This window comes from Columba livia, chromosome 3 (genome assembly GCF_036013475.1).
Source record: "Columba livia isolate bColLiv1 breed racing homer chromosome 3, bColLiv1.pat.W.v2, whole genome shotgun sequence".
Classification (NCBI taxonomy): domain Eukaryota; kingdom Metazoa; phylum Chordata; class Aves; order Columbiformes; family Columbidae; genus Columba; species Columba livia.
The window spans coordinates 67,277,355-67,299,983 of record NC_088604.1 but is presented as its reverse complement, the minus strand read 5'-3'; the positions used below and the strand labels follow the sequence as shown (position 1 = coordinate 67,299,983).

Here is a 22,629-nt window from a genome sequence, read left to right as displayed (position 1 = left end):
AACAGACAGCACAGACTCTCTTTTTTTTTTTATTATTTTTTTAATTTGTGTAGAAGATGTACATATTTATCGAGACATAATTCCACTATTTTCCAGAAGCATATAAATAGACAGGAATTTTCTGGGCCATGTGGTCTTTATGGTTTTGTCAGTTTTCTTCTTCCTGAGTTTATTCCATCATCAGAAAATTACCCTTGCAAGTTCAAACAGAACCTGTGGAACAGCGAACACATTGATATGAGTTAATGATTTAATAATCCTCAAAACAACTTACACTGTAAACGAGATAATCTGAAAAATAATGACAGCTGCAATTCAAAAGTTACTTGCAAAGAACTGAAGACTAATTCCCTTGTACAGTACATTAATAAAATAATCCAGATTCTCAAATTATGAAGTATATACATTGCACTTGTTATTACATTTTGAGTGCAATAGTGGAAAAAACCCCACCACCAACCTCTATGGTAATGAGTATTACTATCATCCACTCGAGACGCAGGGCATGCTTTTCATTCAGGTGATTCCGCATTAGGTCTGTCAGCTCCATGCAGTGCTGAAGCTTTTCATTCATTACCTGCAACAGATTCCAAATATATGGAAGATCTGGGTTCCATAAATGGAATGAGATCACTAGATAAAGGAACAGAATCCACAGAAGGGATCACTGGGCAGAACCAGAAAAGCGTTAATGCTCTTCTGTGGAAGAACAGAACAGAAAGTCCTGTAAGGCAACATGCACAAGCAACACAAGTTTCACTATGAGTCTGTTATTTCAATAGGTTCACAAAAATAATAGAAATTTAGATATGCATCTGCAGGTATTAAACTGCTCCTGAGTGATACTACTCACGAAAAAAGGCACAAGCAAAAGAAGATGCAGCTTACAGTAATGCCTTGAAATTAACTAAATATTTAGGGTTGCTGTACCACAAGAGGTGGTTTTTGTGCTGCTTATTCTGGTTCAGCAGTAAGAATTATGCCACCCTTCAATGAACTGACCTGAATGATCATGTCAGTAAGAACGCTATTTCACATCTCGTTTTTTTAGCTCATTTTCTTGCACTCATTTTAGAACAAGAATTAAATATCTTCTTATAACTATTTAGAGCCTAATTCAGTGGCTCACGAAACACCCAATCCATTCACGTGAGGCAGTGCTGTTAACCTAGGCTGGGTAAAAGATGTCAGCGGGTTACAAACACATGGAAAGGGGATAGTGTCTAGGATCCTGTTATTCTTTATCAAGTTTCTGCAATTAAAACAGACATTCATGCAGCAGTCTGTAACCCTGCTGAGCCAAAGACAGCTGACCGGAGTGTGGAAAATTCTCATAACAGTAATATACCTACCTTAACTCGTCGATTAATGTTGAGAAACTGGCAAGTCTTGTCATAAAGCTCTTCTAGTTTCTCTCTATCCCAGTAGAAGTCAGGTGTTATTAGCAAGTCTGAACTCAGATTTATACGGTGTCTAAAAAAAATATGTACTACAATAGTTCAAACTTCCTTTTGGTGAACAAAGGAGCAAATATTTACATAGTAGCTAAAAGAAACAGGAAAATTTCCCTGTAATTTTAAGTAGAATATGAAAATAATATCCTTTCATAATAAAAATACAACTGTAGCGATTGTTTAAAATTGGTCACATCTGCAATGTTTTGGACAATACTGTGTAACAGGTTTGAGCGTAAATGACTTTTGCCTTATGGCAACATTGCCTCTTCAAGTTGTCACTCTTGATACCTGCAGAGAAGTCCCTGACTATGCTAGTAGCTTGCTGAAGTAGTACCTGAATTAAAGTTACTGCGGAGGCCGTTCACAGCTTGTTTGTATCTCAAAACTCCTGACTGGTGCTGCCTGCTGGCTATGTAAGCAGAGCACAACCTTTCAGAAGGAGACTGTTGTCTCAACATTATGAAGGCTAAGAGCTAAAGTCTCCCACCTACAACTCACTGCTGACATAAATCTTTGGACATTTAAACATCATTGTTCATACTGAATAGTAATTTCAGTAGGAATATAAAATCTAATGTTTAAAGTAGGAATTGCTTTATTTACTTTTCTTCACTGATTTTGAGTTTTGTTTTTATTTTAGGTAAAAGACTGTATAATGCTCTTTATTCCAAATCAACAAATTTCAGTTGAGAGGGGAAAAACCAACCAACTATTAAATTCTTACAAGGCAGCAGTGGTTTCTGATTAAGTCAAGGGAAGAACAGAACTCACAGAAAAGTTTTACTAACTCTAGGCCACAGTTAACAGTTCTACCTCCCCCTGTCCTTCCTCTTGGTATCCTTTGCATACTCTAGTATCTACTGTAATTACTGGTTATGAGACATACATTGCTGGACCCAGGCAGGCAAAAGGGTGTGCAATCTGGCCATTTACAATATGCTGCTTAATGCCTGTCTGTAGTTGAGATGCCAGTGGTGAGAGCCAGTGGGTCCTCTGACTAACATGCAGTCTCCAGCCAAAAGAAGGCTGAAGGACTTGTCCCCCGCCCCACCCTGCTGTGTTTAGTGTGTATTCCGGTCTTTGTGTCACGCGTAACTTAAAAACTAAGTTCTGTGTAATACAATGTCTTGGGTGTAACCAAAAAAAAGTTACCTTAATGCAAAGAGTTCTCCAATTTTCTGCATTACATCTGCATGAGACAGTTTCACCTTCCTTCGTGACTTCAGTATCTGCAAAGTAACAAGCTGTTCACTGCTTGATCAAGTAACATGGACTAGAAGTTAAATTTGGAGTTCTACAGCCTGAAGTATGTATAAAATCTGAATGCATATCATACTTATTAACATTTGAGTTCTGTTTGCTGAGTGCCTTGCTTATCTAGCTTTGTAAGAGTATCACCATGCAACTGTTCATCCAGGTTTTTCAATAAAATCACTGAGTGCCTCACCAGAACCTATACAAAATCCTGGAGCGTTTCCTATGAATGACTTCCTGAACAAGAGGTAATATGTTTTTGCTTCCTACTATTGTTACTTTTAAGTCATGACAGTGTTGTTTTACCTTGCCACTACTTAGCCTTTTTATTGAATTTTTCCTTACAACAAACAATGTATTATCATTTATTTCCTTCATTAAAAAAATAAAAATTATTCATCTTTTGAAGCCTACAAATCTCATTTTTATATGTGACATCATATGGACTTTGTACTTTGATTGTCTCATGAAAAACTGTGGTTTAATTAATTCACTCAAACCTTGTTATATTCCAGTTCAAACACATTACTCTCAGCCCAAGCTGACAGTTTGGCCAGGTCTTTAAATGCTGTTTGTCCTGTTAGGCATACATGTTCAACTGTGGCAGGTGACAGTGGCACAACACAGGAAACAATATTCCAATACAGAACCCCACTTTTTCAAGACTGATGATTTCTTGTCCTACCATTTTGCAGGTGTTCTGAGCTTCTCTATGTTGATACCATCAAATGTGTTAAGCATCCAAGTGCTTTTTCCATATCCTCAACTGTGTGTAGGCTAGTATTTTACAAAGCATGGGAGAAAAGCAGAGGAGAGGCAGAAACAAGACCTTACCTCAGGAATTGACTGGATAGATTCCACAAAGTTATCCAGTAGTGATTCCCAAATAGCCAGCTTTACTGCAACACAGAGGTGACAAAGCAGAACACTGTGAGATGTATATACAGTAGTTTTAAATCTGCCAACATGCTGCTTCAAGACACATTAACACATACAAACATTTGTAGCAAGTTACTGTCAGCGTCATACAATCAATGTTCATACATCTATGGACAAATCTGGCCTGGGCACTGACACAGCCCTGCACACAGAACCACCTTGAGTGCAGCTCTTCTCCAAATGATCAGTTCAGATCCTGGAGTGTTTTTACTTCAGCTCAAAAGTTGATGTTTAAGTGGTCTACCATATGCACAAAACCTTTGCAAACTACATTCCAAGGACACTGGAGTCATGCTGACTTCATGTCGTGCCACTCAGGAGCCTCCAGTGCATTTCTAGTGTCCTGCAGAACTCCCATTCTCCTTCTGTCCAGTATTTGATGCAGCATACTCAAACCACAAAGAGTTAGCATGTATAGACACACCACCTGTACTTGTTGAATCTTACTTCAAACTTAAGCAACCTCCAGTTTTGTTTTTAGGTGAATATATTGTTCACTGGAGATGAAACTTCTCTCCTATGGAAGCTGTTCAGCACAAGCAATGGGAACACAAATTCTACTCTTCCTCAGCTTGAGCCTAGAAAGGTGTTTCTACAGGAAGATGATACATCTCAGGCCTTTGTTCTTTAGTTTGCAGATTCCCAGACAAGAATAAAGTAGTAAGTGATCAAAAATTAACCCTAGTCACTCAGAAAAAATAATCAGGGAAGATTTAATTGTCAAAATCAACTTTTTAATGGTAGTAATCAATTGTATAATCTAGTCAGGACACTGATAGTAAATCCAATGCTGAGCATTTTTCACACTCCTATTTTTGAATACAGAGGCCCTATCTAAGTTAGTAACTTAAATGACATTTAATTTAGCCCCTGAAAAAAGCCAACAGGCATTTCAGCTATCACTGATTATTTGACAGAGGTTGGTTTCTGCTGTGTCATAAATTTGACTTGGACTAGACTTGCATCCTTTATTTTTATTGAACATTATTGAACTGTTTCCCTTTATGATGTGCACGTCTCACACTAACATGAACTGGCACCAACTGTCTCCTGGGAATAAATCTATTCCTCCATTATATATGGCACCACTCTTCCCTGCTTCCATGGCTTTGGGAATAGGAAAACTACAGAGAACTAAAGGCTTTTTTTCTCAATTGCTCTTCTTTCGACGCTCAAGAACCCTTTAGTTTTGCTGTACTCCACGACCAAGTGGTATATCACTTCAAAAACATGTTCTCTTTCCTGATGTCCATTCTGTTTAAAGGCGTGCTTCCCAAAATACTACAGGAATCCTGTAATTTACCCTAAGAGCAGTGGGAGTAGACAGACCAGATTTCTTTGGAAAGGTCTTTTCGAGGACAGCCTCACTGCTGCTCGCATCTACTCCTGCTTCCTACCTCATCTGAGGTCTGAAGCTGCAGAGATGTGTGTTTCCTCATGCAGCAGCACCAGGGCTGAGCCTGACTTCTTCCCAGTGCCTGCCACTGCCTCCTGGCAGAAGTACAGCCTGTGGCCCACAGCCATGCCCAATAAGCCTGGAAAACATGATCTGTGACTCTGGTTCACACGTTTGGTACCTGGTCCACCTCCCCAGCTGGGGATCACTGCTGTAGCTGGCATCTAGCTTTGTCTGTTAGAGGAAATGATGATGTCAGGATTAATTACCTAAGACCACCGATAGGTTTTTAACACTGGATTCTACACTTGGTGCTATCCTAGAATAGTTCTCAAGGGTGGGCAACGGGATGCTCAGCAGAATGTGTATCTTTTGCAAAGTATGTTTCTTGATGTGCTTTGTTCATCTTTAAGACTATTTACATTGAATGAGGTAGTTCCAATTTACAGAAAACAAGGTAAAAGCTTTGAAAAAAAATCCTCTCGCTGAAGCACAATCAATCTTTACACAGTTTGCCTAAATCAGACAGAGTCTTCTCCAACCTGTCACTGTACAAGTCCCACTTCTAATGACATTTGACAAAATTTGCAGCATAAGCTTATATTACAAACAATATTAACTTACCAGAAAGACAAAGAGCATTTGAAAAGGCAAATTTCTGCAGAACAACTTCATCAATATCCAGCTCAGAATTCAACAAGATTTCTCCTTTATGAAGCTTTGACTGACCTCTGTTAAAATAGGATTGAAGCATCTTCATTGATTAAGCCACCAGCAAAGGCACATTAAAAGAACCACAAATGCAAGAAAGGTTGGGTTTTTTATTTCTATAAAGCATGCTGTATCTATATGAATATCATTCTCATCCTTGCATTTTACTCATGTTCAACCTAACAATAATCAAAACAAATCACTGAAAATTAGTTCCTCAGTCTAAGACTAACATTATGACCAAATTTTCTAGGTTTAAATTAAACTGCAGCAAGCTCTGATGGTAGCTACAGCATTACTATATACACAAAGCTAATTCAGAGTAAAGAAGATGCTGGCCTCTCATCTCTATCTCCCATATTTCTGCTTCTGTTTTCCTTCTGTCATTTTTATCAACATCACTCCCTCCCTGCTCTGACATCACTTTCCCTGAAACCTCTATCACATAGGGGGCCAGCTCCAAAGAAAAGGAGGCATGAGAGTCCTGCAATTTATCATGTCAATTGCACTATGAAACTTGCATAGACACAATGGAATATGTCAGGGATCACAAATTACACAACAGGATAGTAAGTGCAGTTTTCAAATGGCCAGAAAAAAACAAAAACCTGTCCTCGTATCAGGTTACCTTAAAGAAGCTCAACCTCTTTAGCTCAGCTCCTAGTGTTATAGTGTCCTGTCTAGGAGTTGGTTTTGGTGCTGTTGGAAAATTACAGATAATTTTTATAATAATTTACATTGAGCAATATTTCTGTAGAGATCATTTGCTCCCCATGATGAAAAAAAAAAATATTTAACAAGGCAAGGCAACTTGCTGAGTTTATCATTCCACAATATTCAAGTTACAGCTTTCCTAGGAAGTAAAGTAAGTGCAGAATTACATATTTATATATAAGCCCAGAGAGCACTAAGGAAAGCTTATGCAAAAAATCCTATCAATAGTGCATATTTATTTTTTTCCATGTGTTACACAGTTTCTGTTTGGGATTGCTGAAGAACATGTCCAGTTGTGTGGGCATGGAGCTTCACAATTTACAAAATCTAATGCATAATCAAGTCACAAAGGCCATTACTTGCAAGTTCAGCAAAATTTGTCAATTTAGATTTACTGTTTTCTCCTTTCCTTATTTTATTCATTTGAAAATGGGTAAGAAGAAGTATATTTTTACTAGCTGCTTTTGCTTGAATTTATTTTAGATGCCTATTACCTTTTACACGACAAATGCCTGCAAATACTTACTCTCCTATTCTATAGTTCATCTCTTCATTCTCCCAATGGACTAGTGCAACTTCATATGGCTGAATTTCATGCTGTTCTAGTACTTGCATGATATTCTTCATCTAAGAAAAAGACAATTGCACACACAGGAGCGGTTACCATGCAGCATACTATCACTCTGCAAAGATCTAGCATACAATAGGTTGATGAATGCCACTTTCATGCTGAAGTTATTTAAATAACAACAGATAGGTGTGCTAAGTAATGAAGTGATAATTAGCCCAGCTTACTTCTGAAGCTATCTGTAGCTGTGTGGAAGAATTTGTGGCTATGAACAACTGCAAAAAATCTGTAAAGAGTAAAATATCATTTAATGTCTTCATATAGAAAACAGGGTTAGGATTAACGACAACAGGAGTAAAGACAACGTGGACATATGCAGTATTACAACGAGCTGTACAAGATTGATGTATGGGAATGCATCTTCAGCATAAGTACACCAGGTGCCTATTTCTGCCACAATTACTAGTTTGCTGCAAAAATCAATAGTTTTGTTTCAGCTACCAGAAGTTGGGTCATATCACACAAATCTTTACCCCTACAGAAACCTGTAACAATGAATTCAGCTGCCCACATTCCACTCCGTAAATCTGCCACTTTACTTACAGAAGTAATCTCATTGTCATTTTATTCTCAAGCACACTAAAACCTGATGCACGAAGAGCGAGCCCTTTTATCTTGCAAAACTTTCTCCTCTGACATCTGACTTAGGATCCCTCGCCCTTGTTCCTTTCCATGTGCTACAAGGCTCCCCTCATAAAAATTATTCTGCAATTAGAACAAATTCTAAACCAGAAAAAAGCACTCACAGGTTTTTAAAAGGCATTTAGCTTCACAACAGCCAATAAAAAAACCCCACCATATACTTTTGATGCCCACATTCTTTAAAGAGGTGAATCTTCTACTAAGCCATACTTAACACACTCTCTTCAAAATAATAGGTAATAGTTAACCTTTAAATGCAAAACTGCTAGTAAATTGTTAATGAAGCTTATTCTCCATGTTAAATACTCTAAAATAGTCTGCTGGATCACCTGCAGGAGGGATTTTCTTTGCAGCTTTCTTCATTGCTTTCAAGAATTTTGGCAATACTTTCTATGTAAGACATGGCAACGTTCTTCACTAAAATAAACCCAACCGCACAGCTGCAACTGCTTGTTTCATAATACTGAATTTAATATTAGCATAACTAGTACCTGCCATATGTTCCAAGAATTGTGGTAAAAAAGGGTATGAACAATTATTCTAATATTTTAAGCAAGGAAGTGTCCGCTGTTAGGCTGGTCAGCTCAGCCAACCAGCTCCGCTGTGTCCAGGGACAGTTCTGCAATGCAAACCCCACTGAAACAATGTCAGAGTCAATGGCCAATTGGTAACGTAGCACACCAGACTTCAAGAGTGTGTTCACTTGGATCCCAGTGCTCTACCTGGCTCTGTGAAGTCACTACTAACACAGTAACAGTTATACTGTTAATAGACTAACAGTCCTTTCCAGAACTAGAACCACCTCAGGCTTCCCAGGGCCAGTACAGAGCAAGATTTAACAAAGCTTTACAGACCGTAACCGATTCTGTGAAATTCGTATGTCTTGTAACATGCATACTTGCAAAGTTCTTCCATTGCTCTGGCTAATGAGAAATGGTATTTCAGTGGCAGCTTTCTTTTATCTATTCAGACTAACACAAAGGCTTCCACTGACTGATGCGAGTCTCCTCTAGGCCCTGCCTAATTTTATAGAAGGGACCACCTGTGGCACAGTACATTTAGTAAGAAGAGCCATTCTGGATTCACTAAACGCACACTCTTGCTATTACAGGCAATCACGTCACACAGTTTCCTTTTCGAAAAAAAACCCAGATGAGACGCCACCTCAAAGTTAGTTTTGCTTTTTGCCCCTGCTATTTTTGGTGGGGAGCCATTTCATAACCTCCCCACTCAAGTAGTTGAAATGGTATTTTACAGTTTAAACTCCTATTAATTAACAGTCTGTAGTTATTACTACTTCTGATAAATGTCCATTAGTTTAAAATAGTTTTTACTCCTCCTAATAGTCATTCTGGAGTACTTTTTAAAAGCAATTTTGTCCATTCACAATGATTCCCTACATTCTGTTTTACTTAATTACTTTCATTTTTTGTTCTACATGCCAGTTTTGGTTGGTTTGTTTGTTTGTTTTGTCTTGTTTTGTTTCAGTTCATTAAAATGTGTACATAAAAATACCTCCTCTATTTGAGCAACTTATTTGGAAGTTAAAGCTTTGATTATGACTTCAATAATCAGAAAAAGGCAGTTTTCCTCTTCTAAATAAAGCCAGCAAGGGATCAACTAAACACTAGTACTGACAAGAAGAACATGGTATCAATTTTTCAAAGGTACTTTAACATGTACAACAAAACAAGATTTTTCAGAGCACTCCAGTGGGTAGAAGTGCCCAACTCTAAAAATCAAGAGGAGTTAGTCAGCCAGTCTTCAGTAATACCTGTGAATCAGTAGCATAGTTACAGCCACAGCATTATAAGTGTGCTACAGGTAAGGCTTGAAGGGAGAACTAGTATCTTTTTGTAAGCCAGCTGATAATACTGAAATCCCCCAAAACACACAGGGCATGAGGAACATTTCAGGTCTGAAACAGAAAAAGTGAACTTGAACCCAGAAATCGTTCGTGTCTGGAAACAACTGCTCTGTATTTTTGTTTACTTATTGAAAATCCTCCTGTGAACTTCTGTGCATCTCAGTATCACCTATTTAATACACCATTTAATTTCACATACTCTGCCTACAGATAAGATTGATATTTTTTGTATCTAGAATCCAGTTTTATTAAACCACAGTAAAAAAAATGAATATACTGAAAAAAATAAACTATATTCATATATTCATAAAAACAGATATGCCTGTGGCACATCCCTCTTGGTCAGCAAAGGGCACCCAGTTATCACATAGAATATGTCACTTGAATATCAACATATTTTAATCATTATACCAACCAATAAAATCTTCCTTCAGGAAAATCACTAACTGGTATAAACAAAAAGTTGCTCACAAATGTTGTCTCTTTCAAAGTTATCCAAACGTAAGTTTGGGATACTTTTGACTTGAATGGCTTTGGAATCATCCTTTTCTTCTAATATATTTTCTGTTACATTAGTGCCTTTCAAACAACCATTCACATGTTGATTTTTCTGATCTACTTCTTCAGGATGTAGAGTTGCAAGAATTTTCTTTTGTCAGTCTCAGTGGATTAAAGTTTCAGATTTTTGGTCCTATATAGAAAATGCTGTCTACTTCATACGTCAGACATATATTTCGTCGTTTTGTGCAGAAAGTCAAGTTTCAAAGGTGATATATTAGCAGCCCACACACTTGAGGGCAGCAGCAGGCAAGCACCTGCACTCACGAGGAGAAGAATCAGTCCTTCTCCTTCATGGGGAGATCCAAGCTCCCAAACAAAACCTGAGCATGCTGGGCTCTGCAGGACTGACAAAACATCCACTGACGATGTTTTAACAAATGGTTTTGCTTTACTTACACTTTTCTCTTCCACATTCCAAAACACAACAGCCCCCTCCCTGTGAATTCAAGGAAAAACTGAGGTGTAATTATACTGTTTTAAATGTATTTTGATGCAATACTCGAATTGTACAGTGGCAATTTCTGTCGTTGTGAATCAAGCAATTTAATACTATCTTCACAAAAACTACATAATAGTTGCTTTTTAACCACACTTTAATGAAAAAACATGAGAAGATAAGTTATTCTTTAATCATTTAAATAATTCTGATTTTTCATTTTAATCATTCTGATTGGACAGTTATTCCTTGAGTTTCATGAGGTAATATGATGCAATCATCTACCAAGCTGCCCTATGTCTTTCACACCATTGCTATTAATACAGTTTTGGGCATGATTTATAACTTACCTGAAGAAAAAAATCATGCCAGGATCATCTTCTTTTGCAGATTTCTCAGTGCCCATCACCAAAACATTTGCAGCATCTAGGTTGAAATAAAAGAAAAAATTGAAGAATCATCCAAACTTCTATACATGATAGCTATAGGCATACAATTCTGGTTTAACGGTTATGTGCTAACATGTCAGTCAGTCCCATATTTTATTTTTTGAGAGAAATGATTGCCAGGAAACAACTATAATATCAACTACAGTGCTTCTCCAAAGTGTCAAACTCCAGACAGACTCAGCCACTATGTTGAACCTCACTGGAATCTTTAGTTAATTAAATGTAACGGTTTTGCAGAACAAAAGATTTATGGGAAAACTGATGCAGGGCATAGTAAATAACTAGGAACAGATTACATAAATGGACATGCAACGCAAGGGAACTACAGGATTTTTGCCACAGTTGCAGAGAAGTTACCATTCAGCTCTGCTTGCCCAGAAGATTTTTCTCTTTTCTATATAGTAAGGGACTAATCTGCACTCAAATTCTGCTGACTTCGCTTTCACAGTCAGAAACTTGAAAGAGCAAACCCACAAGACAGGAGAGGGTCCTTCTGCATTCTCCTGATCAAAAGTGTGGTTTTGAAACAAACCTTCCAGCCAACCTCATTTACCACACTTCTGATGTGCATGGCAGAACTGTGTCAGTATACAAATCAGATTTCTTTTTTTTTTGCATTAAACTGGAAGAGGAGTTCCAAAAATGCACCTGTGGTACTCCAGTTGCTAATGGGTACTTGTTACAAAGGACCAGACTTGATCTAGCATAAGGAGAATGCCCCAAAACATACAAAATGGGGATGCTACGCTCTCAAAACATGGTGGATTTTTTGTTGTTTTTGTTTTCTTTCCCCTGTAGGTCTGCTCTACTGTACTACTCGCTAATGTAGGTAAAGTTTTAGAAGTCCTGATGTGGTTTTGGCAAAAAAAGGTTACTTCCTAGCATGACTCACTTTGTTGCAGAACTAGTGGAAGCTAGACCAGCAAATTCCTCTGCAAAGAAGAATATGCAGGGCCCAACACCTAAGCCTTAAAAAGTTCAACCCCTTTCCAGAAAGATCACAAGTCAAGCAACAAGGCATCAAGTTCAGCCTGTGTACGAATTCCACTCTCTGCTTTACTGCTCAAGCCACAGAGGCCAGGTAGACTAAGGCAGCAGAGAGATGACTAAGTATCTGATGCACTTTGGCTAATACGCAAATTGATACCACGCAGTTGGTCTGTATGAACTCTTTAAAAGACTTTTCTTTCACTTGCTGTTCCAGTTCAGAAACACAGGATTTGATGAATCACTAGAGCAACTTTGGGGTGTGAGGTTTCATTTCACAGTGGAAGAAACATTTGTTTCCATTTTCTCATTTGCCTTTTCAATATCACCTTTATTTTCCATTCCAGCCAAAACATACACAACTGAAGAGAATTTGGTCCATTTTAAGTCAAGCTACAGGACCTGCCTCTAAAATGTTTTTAAAGAAGTCAAAACCAAGACTAACGCCTAGAAAGAACACTGAAAAGCAACAAATCCACACAATAATTGCAGATTTAGAGTTCTATGTACAAACATTTTTTGATTTTCCAAGATGAAATGTTTGAGCTGGTAACCAACTAGTGCTACATACATACACAAGACAACCACCTCAGAACATCACATCTGCTGGCACAATCCAACATCCTTTCATCATCACTTCCTCCAAACTTTTGATAAACAGGGTATCTATTGTGAGGAATCAAAAACACACCATGAAAGACTTAAAAGAACTGTGGCAAAACCCACACTCCCAGGATAAAATACCAGCACCAGCAACATTTATTTGCCTTAGAATAATTCCCAGTAACGCTGGGGATTGTACAAAGTTTCTACCCTGAAGCTGTGAAACCAGTGTTGTTTTTAATACAAAGAAACTACAAAGGAACATGAAGCCTACACTGTACAGTACTTTGTCTTTCCCTGTTTGTATTTCTGAGCAAGACAATCATTAGTAAATCTTGTGTTTAAGAAACACACACTGGATTATTATTGCACTTGGATTAAGTGTTTGAGAGGCAGCCAGATATTTGATAACCTCTACTGAAATGCTCATAAAAACTGTCATTCTCTTAGCTTTATATAATCTGTTCATTCAAAGGAGAAAAAAAAGGCATTTTACTGCCAACATATGAAAATCACAGCTGTTCTAGGGCATAAGATTCCTTCAGCTATAAAAAGCTCCATTTGTTTTTCCCTTGTAGTATACTTCTGTTATTTCCAAGCCATACTTTCCCAAGTCTTCAGAGATACTTTGTATGGAAACCAGAACCCACCATTGTCCTGAAGCCTAGCTAAGTGAAGCATTCAACAATTGCTGGGACATATTTGGCCAAATAAAAGAAGTATCAATTACATTCTCTTTACTAGAACTAAGCATTTATGTGTATGTTTATTTTCTTTTATGTAGTCAGCGAGATTCTCTCATGCATACCTTCCTCTCCAACCCTTGGTGATTTACATTAATAGAAGTGTGCGTATGGAAAGATGGAACACTTCAAATTACAAAGTTGTTTTGACAGATGAAGCACTACAGTATCACATTACTGGAAGATTAAAGAAAACTTTCAGAATTTTTTTCAGTTAGTGAATGTCTATAGAAATGCTTTGCATCAGAATATTTCCAAATTTATCTTTCCTGAATGCACCTAATTTTTCAGTACTTTTAGTGTAATTGTAATTTTGGGAAAAATTATCTTAGTGTAATAGCAAGTGCTAGTTATATTGCTATTCTGAAAGTTTTAGTTGTGTTTTTTTTAAGCAAATAGAATTTTTAAGTCAAGCAATATTTTTACAAGCAGTATGATATATTCCAGAGTATTACCAGAATAAGAATACATGAGTTATAAAAATTATGTACCTCACCCATATTTCATTTCCCAAGGTATAACATTGCTTTTAATACGTTTCAAAAATCTACCTCTAGGCAAACTTGTTATTTCAACATATCCATGTGAAGTCAGGTCATGACACAGATTACCAAGATGATATTCATCTGCTGTTGCAAAGGCTGTGCACTGCATCAGATTCTGTGCCAAAGGAACAAAGATTGGAGTTAGGGAAAGGCTGAAGCAAGATGTTCATAAGACAACTGTTTGCCTCAAACTTATCACAAGAGTGACATTTTCCATTTGCTCACTCTTTGCTATGAAATCATTGCCATGCTGTCCACGTAGTGTACAGATACTTGTGAGGCTACTTGCTCCCTGTTAAGTGGAACAGCAAATCACAGACTGAGATCAAACAAGGTGACATGAGCAAGTTGCACCAGAAAACTGTGATAGAGCCACAAAGTGAACCCTTCCTCCCTGAATGCCAATCAAAGGCTTCAACAGTAGAGCTACACTTACTACTGCTCTCCCATCCTACAGTTTACGACATACTCGGCTGACCACTGAAATCAAAAGCAAGACACCCCCAATATCAGCTTTAAGACCTGTATTTTAAAGGTAAATGGAATTCAACAATCCCAGCTTGCTTGTCAAGCAGAAGCTCCAACTGCAAACAGCATGTTCTTCCAAGCACAAGGGTCACTGTCCAGGTAAACACCAGGGTATGAGCCACTGCAGTGCCAGAGCACAGACAGTCATGCATCTTCTGAGCCAGTTTTAGGTGCTGCAGATCTTCAGTGTACCCCTGGAGCTGAATCTTGCACTAACAACACGGCCTCAACTGACACTGCAGTCAAAAAATACACAACAGCCAGAGTTTGTCTCAGTATTCCGCAATCATAAATAACTACAATGCCATATTGAAACAAATGACTGGAAAAATGATACTGACTTGCAATGAGACTGACTCATGCATGGCAAAGAAATCAGAAAGTCATCTGTGTGAAGATTTTCTTGATAAATCAAACAAGTCACAATAAACTGATTTACAAATTATACTACTCATTTTAAGTGGATTTCTTTCTTCTGATACCATGTAGGTCCCATTAAAATGTTTTTCAGTACAATGCAGTGGAAGATATCCAGAAAGCAATGTGTCTCATTGTGGATCAGTCCCTTCCCAGATTTTTGTAACTAATACAAATGGGGATGTAACTAACAACAAATGAACAAAAGAACTGTACTCATCTGCAAGCATTTATACCCACAATACAGTTCGACTTAGAATCCAAATTATATTCTTGCAGCACTCGCACACTACCAAACAAAAAGGCTTAGAAAGGTGTTCTAGTCCCTGGAAGGTCTGTCACCTGTCATCAGAATCACTGCCACACATTTAAACCTTCTTTTCTCTTTAAATGTTAGCATTCTGTTATAACTTCCAAAGCTTTGCTTACACATCACTGTAATTCAGTGATCACTAATACAAACTTTAGAAGTAATTACAATATTCAGTGAGCAATTTTTTAAACATATTTCCATGACTGTGCTGTGAGGCTGACAGTGGAACAGAATTGTTTTCAGTTCCCTTGCTGCAGTACCTTTGAAAAGTTGCATTATCACAGTTTCATCTGTATAAATCCATCCTCAATCTCTAAACTGCCAATGAGGATTATATATTTCAGATTCTTCCAGAAAGCTCTGGTTATTAGAAGTACACACTCTGCCATGAAACTCTTCTGTCATAAGTTAATGGAGCAAACTCTTACCTTCTAGCTAGTATATAATCTGAAATTCTCCATGTTTGCCATAGTTTATTACTTGTGCTATTGTTCGTTTCAAGGCAGTTGCACTACAGGACAGGCTTTCTGTCTTACTGTTGTAATTTTAGTTTCAATGTAATGACCTTATGTTGTTAGAACCAGAAGTTTTCTGCTAAAACTAAGTGCCTGAAATAGCATTTTAGATATGCACTAGTTTGGTTTATTCTAACAATGTAGTGTTTCACTTAAATTTTTACTAAAATCTTGTTTGATGGGGAACATTTCAGTTGGGTGTAATTTGAGATTAAGACACCTAAAAGACATGAGTCCACAGGCACTCTAGATGTCTAAACTGTGATTGCTGGTGAAGATATGGCCAAAAAGTCTATACTCGAATGAGTGATTCAGCTAATCCCAAAACAGACATGTTAACTGAACAACCAACCTTAATCTTCTGCTTTCTATTATGTCACTTTCACCTGCAAACTTCAGAAAAACAGAATACAACATCTGTACTAGTGCTAGAAAGAAACTCCAGCTACTTGCCATGTTCCTTCCTAACTACAGCTGGGTCTTCACTGACATTCTGTTCAGAGCACTACAACAGCTATCCGTAGGAGTAGCCATCCTAAATACTTCAACACATCATTTTCTGTATCATCATGCCCCCAGCAACTGCACAGGCTCATGCAACCATAATTCTACTTAGCCCATCCTTTCCACTTTAAGCATACACAATTTTTTAAGAAAGAAAACCTGTAGGATGAACTTAAATCCTCACCTCACCATAGGAATCAGTCTTCAACTTAAGGATAGTAAATACTCCATCTGCACTTGATTTTCAAGCTTTTTCTAGACTACATGGCTATAGCACTAAAAATCAGTTTGGAGGCTTTTCATGCCATTAGACCTTACAAGATTAAACTGAGTAGCGGTACTACTCACTGATGGACTGACTAAACCAGTTAACTGCTTTCAAGTAACTCCTCCTTCTATCCTGAAAAAGTGGTTTTACCACCATCTGTCATTGCTGGTGCTCAGCACTCTGCCTGTAACAACACATGAAGACCAGTGCTGGGGAGGGGTGGGAAGGACCTCATTCTGGACTGTTCTGCAAAAGCAAGGTGTCCATTGTCAGGCCCTTCCAGAGAGAAAACACCAGAGATTCTCAGGAGTGGGTCTAGAGCTCATCTAAAGGGGCAGACTCGGAAGAAGATGCAGGAGCCTGCTCCTGGGTAATTGCACTAGCAATGGGGCCTGCGTCACTGGAGGGCTTTTGATTACTGCCCCCCTCCCCACCTCAAGGCAAGGGCAAGATCGGCTTTTTTATGACACCAGGATTTAGAGAAAAACGATGGCACACTGTGAAAAACCTCAAGTATTCTCCATTTGCACTACTTCTGTTACTCATCTTGCAGAAATCAGTCACGTATTTAAGTTATTTTCCCATACTACAGATCTACAAGGAAATATACAGATTTTTTAAAAATGCTTATTCCAAAGTACTGTCAGCCTGCAGTCAACACGACGGCTGGTCCATACCCCTGTAGATGAGGTTGTGTATCTGACAAAACCACACAGGGTTTATTAAAAAATAGCAAATGTTTCTGTTAGGTCTGAGTTTGTGTGATTTCTGGCATAGGTTTTGCCATGTGGAAACTTCCTCAGAAAGAGTATTATTGTTTCAGTATATCAGGCAGGATTTTCTCAATTTTTTCACAATGGAAGAATGGAAAAATAGCAGTGCATATTGCTTGCATACATATATAAGACAATGTCAAAGAAACTGTTTGCATTCTATGCTGCCATTTAAAAGCCTCAAGAATCTAATAAAAAAGTCACTTCAATTCACCCAACAACAAAAAGAAGCAACCTCTGAATGTAAGGTCATAGCATGAGCAACAAGCTTCAAGCATTACATGGTGTTTCAGGACTAATATTCTTCACTTTCTTTTTTAAAAGCAACAGGAAAATTCAAGTGGGAACTAAATTGTCTATAATGGAGTCTTTATGTTACACTGAAGCATACTCCTGCTCATCATACAAAACATTAAACAGAAGCTTAGATGACAAGAAGGCAAGCACTAAAACTCAGTTTCCGTGCTCACAGTCAGTAGGTCACGTAATAGACATATTTTGCAATGTGGAAGCTATTTCTGAGAACACAACACTTGTTTCAGTCTTATCCACAATACTGTTTTATTAACAATACCCTGGAACTCAGTTATTATTGTAGCCTGAGAAGAACAGTTACACTTCCAACACCAGGGTTTTCCTTGGAGATCTTATATTCAAGTATACTTAAGGTTTGCCTTGGCTACTACTGGGCCTTGGAAGAGCCATCTTAAAAAGAAACAGCCACAAGTTTGCACTGTTTCACTTAATCATATCCGATTTTATCCATAACTGTCTGTTGCTGCCATTACGCTGTAGACCTAGGAGTCTGGAAATCAAGGTGCTATTTCTGCACACGGAATAATCTTCAAGTAACACAAACTATGTGTGCACCTCAGTTTCCCATCTGAAATTTAATCTGGATATAAACTTTGGACTGTTTACTTTAATCTTAATTTTTGTTCGAGTGAGGCCTTAAAACTGGGTAGAATAGGACAAGCAATGCTACCTAGAAGAAGTTAAATTATTTTGAAGGCTAGACATTGTTTCTCAGTACTAAATGCAATTTGAAAGCACTGGTTAAAACGATTTTTAACCGATTTTGTCTTTCTGCTTCAATAATCATTTATCTTCCCTGCACTTTTGTTTACACATTGCTAGTACATCTCCATTTTTTCTTCAAAATACCAGACACACTAGTTTCTGTTAAGCTTGTTTCTGTTTTCAGAGTTCCAACACTAGGATAAATAATGAAATCCTCCTCACCAAATAAACACATTAATTTCATTAAAATGTTAATCTAAACCCAACTCCGAATCTCAATTAAATTGATGAAGTTCCCCTTAATGTTTACTGACTGTAAATGGTATACTTTACCTTCATGTCTGACAGTGGCTGGTTAGCTCTGGATGGCTGTTTGGTCCTTGGTGCTTTCGGTGGCCTCTTAACTGGCTGGTTACCATGTTTTGGAATAATTTTACCAGCTGATACAACCGAGTAAAACCTTGATGATATGTTCCTAAGCTCTTTCATATGCTTTGTATTGAGCCTGTAGTTTTCCATCATCACCACACCAAAATGTTTCCAGGATGGAAAAAAAACCTCCCCACTCTGATAATACACATTTTTTCCCAAAGTTGATATATTTCCTTGGAGCAATTTCCAATTCTTGACTTGCATGTATTGACTTGTCAAAAAAGACAAACCGGTTTTCAGAGCATACAAATTCCAAGAGTTATTCCAAGAGTTTGCTGTTCTGTGAGCTGTTCTGTCAACTTCGTTATCCAGCTTTAATAGAGAATGTCCAGATTTACTAAAGTTTTGGCTTCGGCATATTGTTGTTGAAGTGTGGAAAGATCTAGTCCAAAGGCGCAGAAGTTTCAGTCTCATTGCTTCCCTCAGAACTGTATTTAAAACAAACAGAATCATTTGTCAACCCTTTGGAAAGAAATAAAACTACCTTCCCCTTAGCTAAAAGGTGACCCATACTCCCTTTTGCGTGTGTTAGTACTCCTAAGCAAACAAACATTGGTGGGATTAAACAGCTTTTTTTCAATGCTATTGACACAGTCTACTTAGGATCAAAACACATTATTGAGCTGCGTGTTTGCAACACACGGTGAAAAAGTAGACCTGGTTGTTATGTCAATATGTAAGCAGGCATCTTTTCCCTCTGCTGTTCATTCTGTGTAGCTGTCTGCACTCTCAGTAACCCCACTGATGAAAATTACTCATGGGCAAGCAGACACCTTAAAGAGAATATCAGACTCTGTGAATCACTATTTTATACATAACACAAGCAACAAATAGATTACTATGCGCTTGTATGGGAATGCCACCTATGGAATACACACAATGACCAGCGGCAGATGAACCCGCTGTCTGGCAAACAGTCAAGCATGGATGCAGCTCTGTTAGTCTGCTTGCAGATCCACTTGTGTTGATGGAAATGTGACAGTGTCCTTATTTTGTTATTCCAGAATAAAAGCAAGCTTATTATATTTATGCTATGTTATATGAGCTAACTAAATAAACTTTAAAAGTATTCACAGACAGTAGGCTGCATACCTCAATGGGTGTGTCACTTGTTGAAAAACTGCAGTGTCAAGTCCCTGCCCCCATTTCCCTCATGACACAGAATCCATCTGCAGCAAGTTATTAACAACAGAGAAGAGCCAAGTCGTGTAGTTTGAAAAAAAATCCAATTTCAGAATATTTTTCAAAAGGATCTTCAGTACCACCCATACTTTTAACATCATAGTTAAAATAAGCTTTTTCTTGTGAGAACAAATCATTGTGTGCCAACTGGAAAAAGCCCTCCATCCTGTCAAGAATACCTAGATGTTAACACAATACACACACAAATAGAAAAACAAAGCAAAAAACCAAAAACCAAACCCAAACCTTACCCTGACACAAATTAGGGGAAGAGGAATAAACTAATTCTGGTGAAAGAGGCATACAATTCTACGGACAAACAAACAAAAAAGCCATAAACCATCTTTAGGCAACCACAGAATAAGTAACTGCTATTAGGCATAACTTCATATGTCCTTCACTTGTAGTTTTTTGCCCAATTTCTAAGCCATTACTTGCCTACTTATCAGAACAAACTACTTATTATTTTCATCTTAAACTTGTCTCGGTTTAAAAAGCAACCCAGAAGGTTCTGGCCAGGAGAAGATACATTTACCCTTTTAAAGGCCTGTTACCTCTGGATAACTAAGCAACCTGAAAAACTCAGCAACTGCAACCCAAGGTGGTCGAGATCGAGGACAAAGGGAAATGTTTCTGGTAGTGTGAAGCAACCAGTGGGAAGAGACTCACAAACGCCAGGTAAATCTGCACTTTCCTAGCCTACAAAACCTTGTGTTGCACTGCAGTGATCCCAGGGGTGATTTTTCAACTGTACAGGGTTACAGCAAGGAAGTAGTGATTTTATAGACTATATTTCGTGGAGGAGCCTTGACATCAGTTTTGCAGCAGCAGAGACATCTAGTCAGGAGGTAGAGAGTCGAGAAATCCAAGAAGTAAGCAGGATGAAGAGCTACCGCAAGGTAGCAGCCGCCATGTTCGAGCAGCAATACCAAATTTGTGCTTAATTTTCCAGCGTCTCTTTAATACAAGACACACATATATAGGTCCGTTGCCCTTCCAACACGGACTCCAGGCTTATTGCAGCAGAGCCAGCAAGTCGCAGGAATAAACCGGGCCCGCTTTGTCGGCAGACAGACCAGCCCTGCCGGCCCAGGTGCCGCGGACCCCACAGCCGCGAGACGCCTGGGCCTCATCAGCCGCCGCCGGCCGGCTGTTCCCACACTGCCCCCAGGGCCCCGCCAGCCGGACGCTGCTCTCCCGAGCCGCGCTGCCCGCCCCTTCCCAGCCCCCGCCCGGCGGAGACGGAGCCTCCTGTTCTCCCGTCCCCGAGGGAAACTGCAGCGACAGCACACCCGCCCCCGCGAGAGCCCCCTGCGGTACGCGCGGGGGGAGGGGAGCGGCCCCGCCCCCATTGGCTGCCTGCCGGGGCGGGCGGGAAGCAGGCCGCCAGGGAGCCAATCAGGAGGCGGCGGCGCCCCGCCTCCGCAGGAAGCAGGAGGGCAGCAGCGCCCCCGCTCGAGGCGGGAGCGGAGGTGCTCGGGCCCAGCCCCGCGGCTGCGCGCGGCTAACGGGCGCCCCTGGCGGGCGCGGGAACACAGCGCGGGGGCCCGGCCCCCCGTTCCTCAACGCTCGGCTGCACCCACAGCTGCGCCACCGCCGAGAAGCGCCCGGCGGGGCGGCGGGCAGGCTGCGGCGCCCCGGTACCCCAGCACGAGAGGAAGGCAGGGAACCGGCCGGGCTGCCCGAGGGCGCAGGAAAGGAGCGGCAGGAAATTAACTCCCGCCCTCCCGCGAGCCGGGCCCTTTCTCACCCCCAAACTGCCTCCCCTTGTTTGGCCTGCGACCGTGCCCGCGGGGGACGCGGGGCGCCCCCACTTGCGGCAGAATCGGGAAGGGCAGACGAGGCCGCCCCGGTTCGCCCACGGCCTCCCGCGGGCGCTGCGGCAGGCCCAGCCCGCAGGCGTCCGTGCCGCCACCCCCGCCACTGCGGGGGTCCCAGCAGGGGCTACACAGTCCCCTGCTCCAGCACAAGCGCCTGTCGCAGCCCCGAGCGACCGCGGGAGCCGCCAAGAGCAGCCGCGCCGCCGCCCTTCCCTTCGCCTCGCCTCGCCTCCCCTCCCCCTCCCCGCGGCTCCCGCCCGCCGCCGCAGCGGGAGGGGCGAGGCGGTTCCCGCCGCGCGCCAGCACTGACCTGGGGGAGGGGGCGAGCCGCTCTCCGCCGCGCGAGCCGCGGCCCCGCCCACCGCCCGCCGAGCTCCGCCAAGGCGCGCGGGCCGCCAGGCCCCGCCCGCCCGTCCGTCGCCGTGCCGCGCGGCGGGCGCGGCTGAGTCACCAATAACGTCCGGCTGACTCGCCCCACTTCCGGGGGGTGGTCTGCCGGCTCGCGGGGGCGGAGTAAGATGGCGGCGGTAACGGCGCTACCGGTCTCCCTCTCGGGCAGGTTTAAGGGGTCCGTCACGGCCTAATGCGCCCGGAGCTGGCTGTGGGTTGGGGGGGCAGGAGGGAGCTGAGGGGCCGGCTGCTGGCTCTCGGGCGGGGAGCGCCTCCTTTCGGGTGCTGGGCCTCTCAGCCGGGACCTCCGGCCTAGTGATGGGCGCCGGGCGGGGGCGGGGCTGGGGCCGGTAGCCGGCGCTCGGCCTACTCGTGCGGGCGGCGGCAGCGCCAGCGTCGCGCTGTAGAGGGGCCCGCTCTGCCGGAGGCCGTGTCGCCGGGAGGCGGCGCTGTGGGCTGCGTGCTGCCGGCTCCCCGCCGCAGGGCCCCGCCGCTCTGTTTCCCCCGCCTGCAGCTTCCTCGCCTCACCCCCGCT

General features: G+C 41.0%; 2 protein-coding genes across 6 annotated transcripts in view; one reads left to right on the top strand and one right to left on the bottom strand.

Annotated features, from left to right (window-relative positions):
- Positions 1-20: 20 nt before the first annotated feature.
- On the bottom strand, positions 21-22,154 carry RMND1 (required for meiotic nuclear division 1 homolog). Of its 2 annotated transcripts, none has more exons than XM_065057422.1 (12): positions 22,015-22,154; positions 18,604-19,130; positions 13,939-14,047; positions 10,956-11,031; positions 10,566-10,605; positions 6,998-7,098; positions 5,671-5,777; positions 3,546-3,610; positions 2,610-2,686; positions 1,353-1,473; positions 461-577; positions 21-213 (listed from the first exon to the last, which is right to left on the bottom strand). In XM_065057422.1, the coding sequence occupies exons 2-12, from the start codon at positions 19,114-19,116 to the stop codon at positions 181-183; spliced, it is 1,359 nt and encodes a 452-aa protein (XP_064913494.1). In that variant the 5' UTR covers positions 19,117-19,130; positions 22,015-22,154; the 3' UTR covers positions 21-180. The 2 variants fall into 2 exon arrangements, with proteins under 2 accessions (XP_064913494.1, XP_064913495.1); XM_065057423.1 differs by lacking the exon at positions 22,015-22,154 and adding an exon at positions 19,795-21,092.
- LOC102095271 (damage-control phosphatase ARMT1) overlaps positions 22,135-22,629 on the top strand; it is a 51,455-nt gene continuing 50,960 nt past the window's right edge. The window contains exon 1 of one of the 4 annotated variants that reach the window (XM_065057416.1): positions 22,135-22,272. Coding sequence is in view for 1 of the 4 variants with exons in the window: in XM_065057417.1 (XP_064913489.1) it covers positions 22,223-22,272 (50 nt within the window). In the remaining 3 variants the exon portion in view is untranslated. The remainder of the gene's footprint in view (positions 22,273-22,629) is intronic. The other 3 variants (XM_065057417.1, XM_065057414.1, XM_065057413.1) reach the window with 3 other exon arrangements.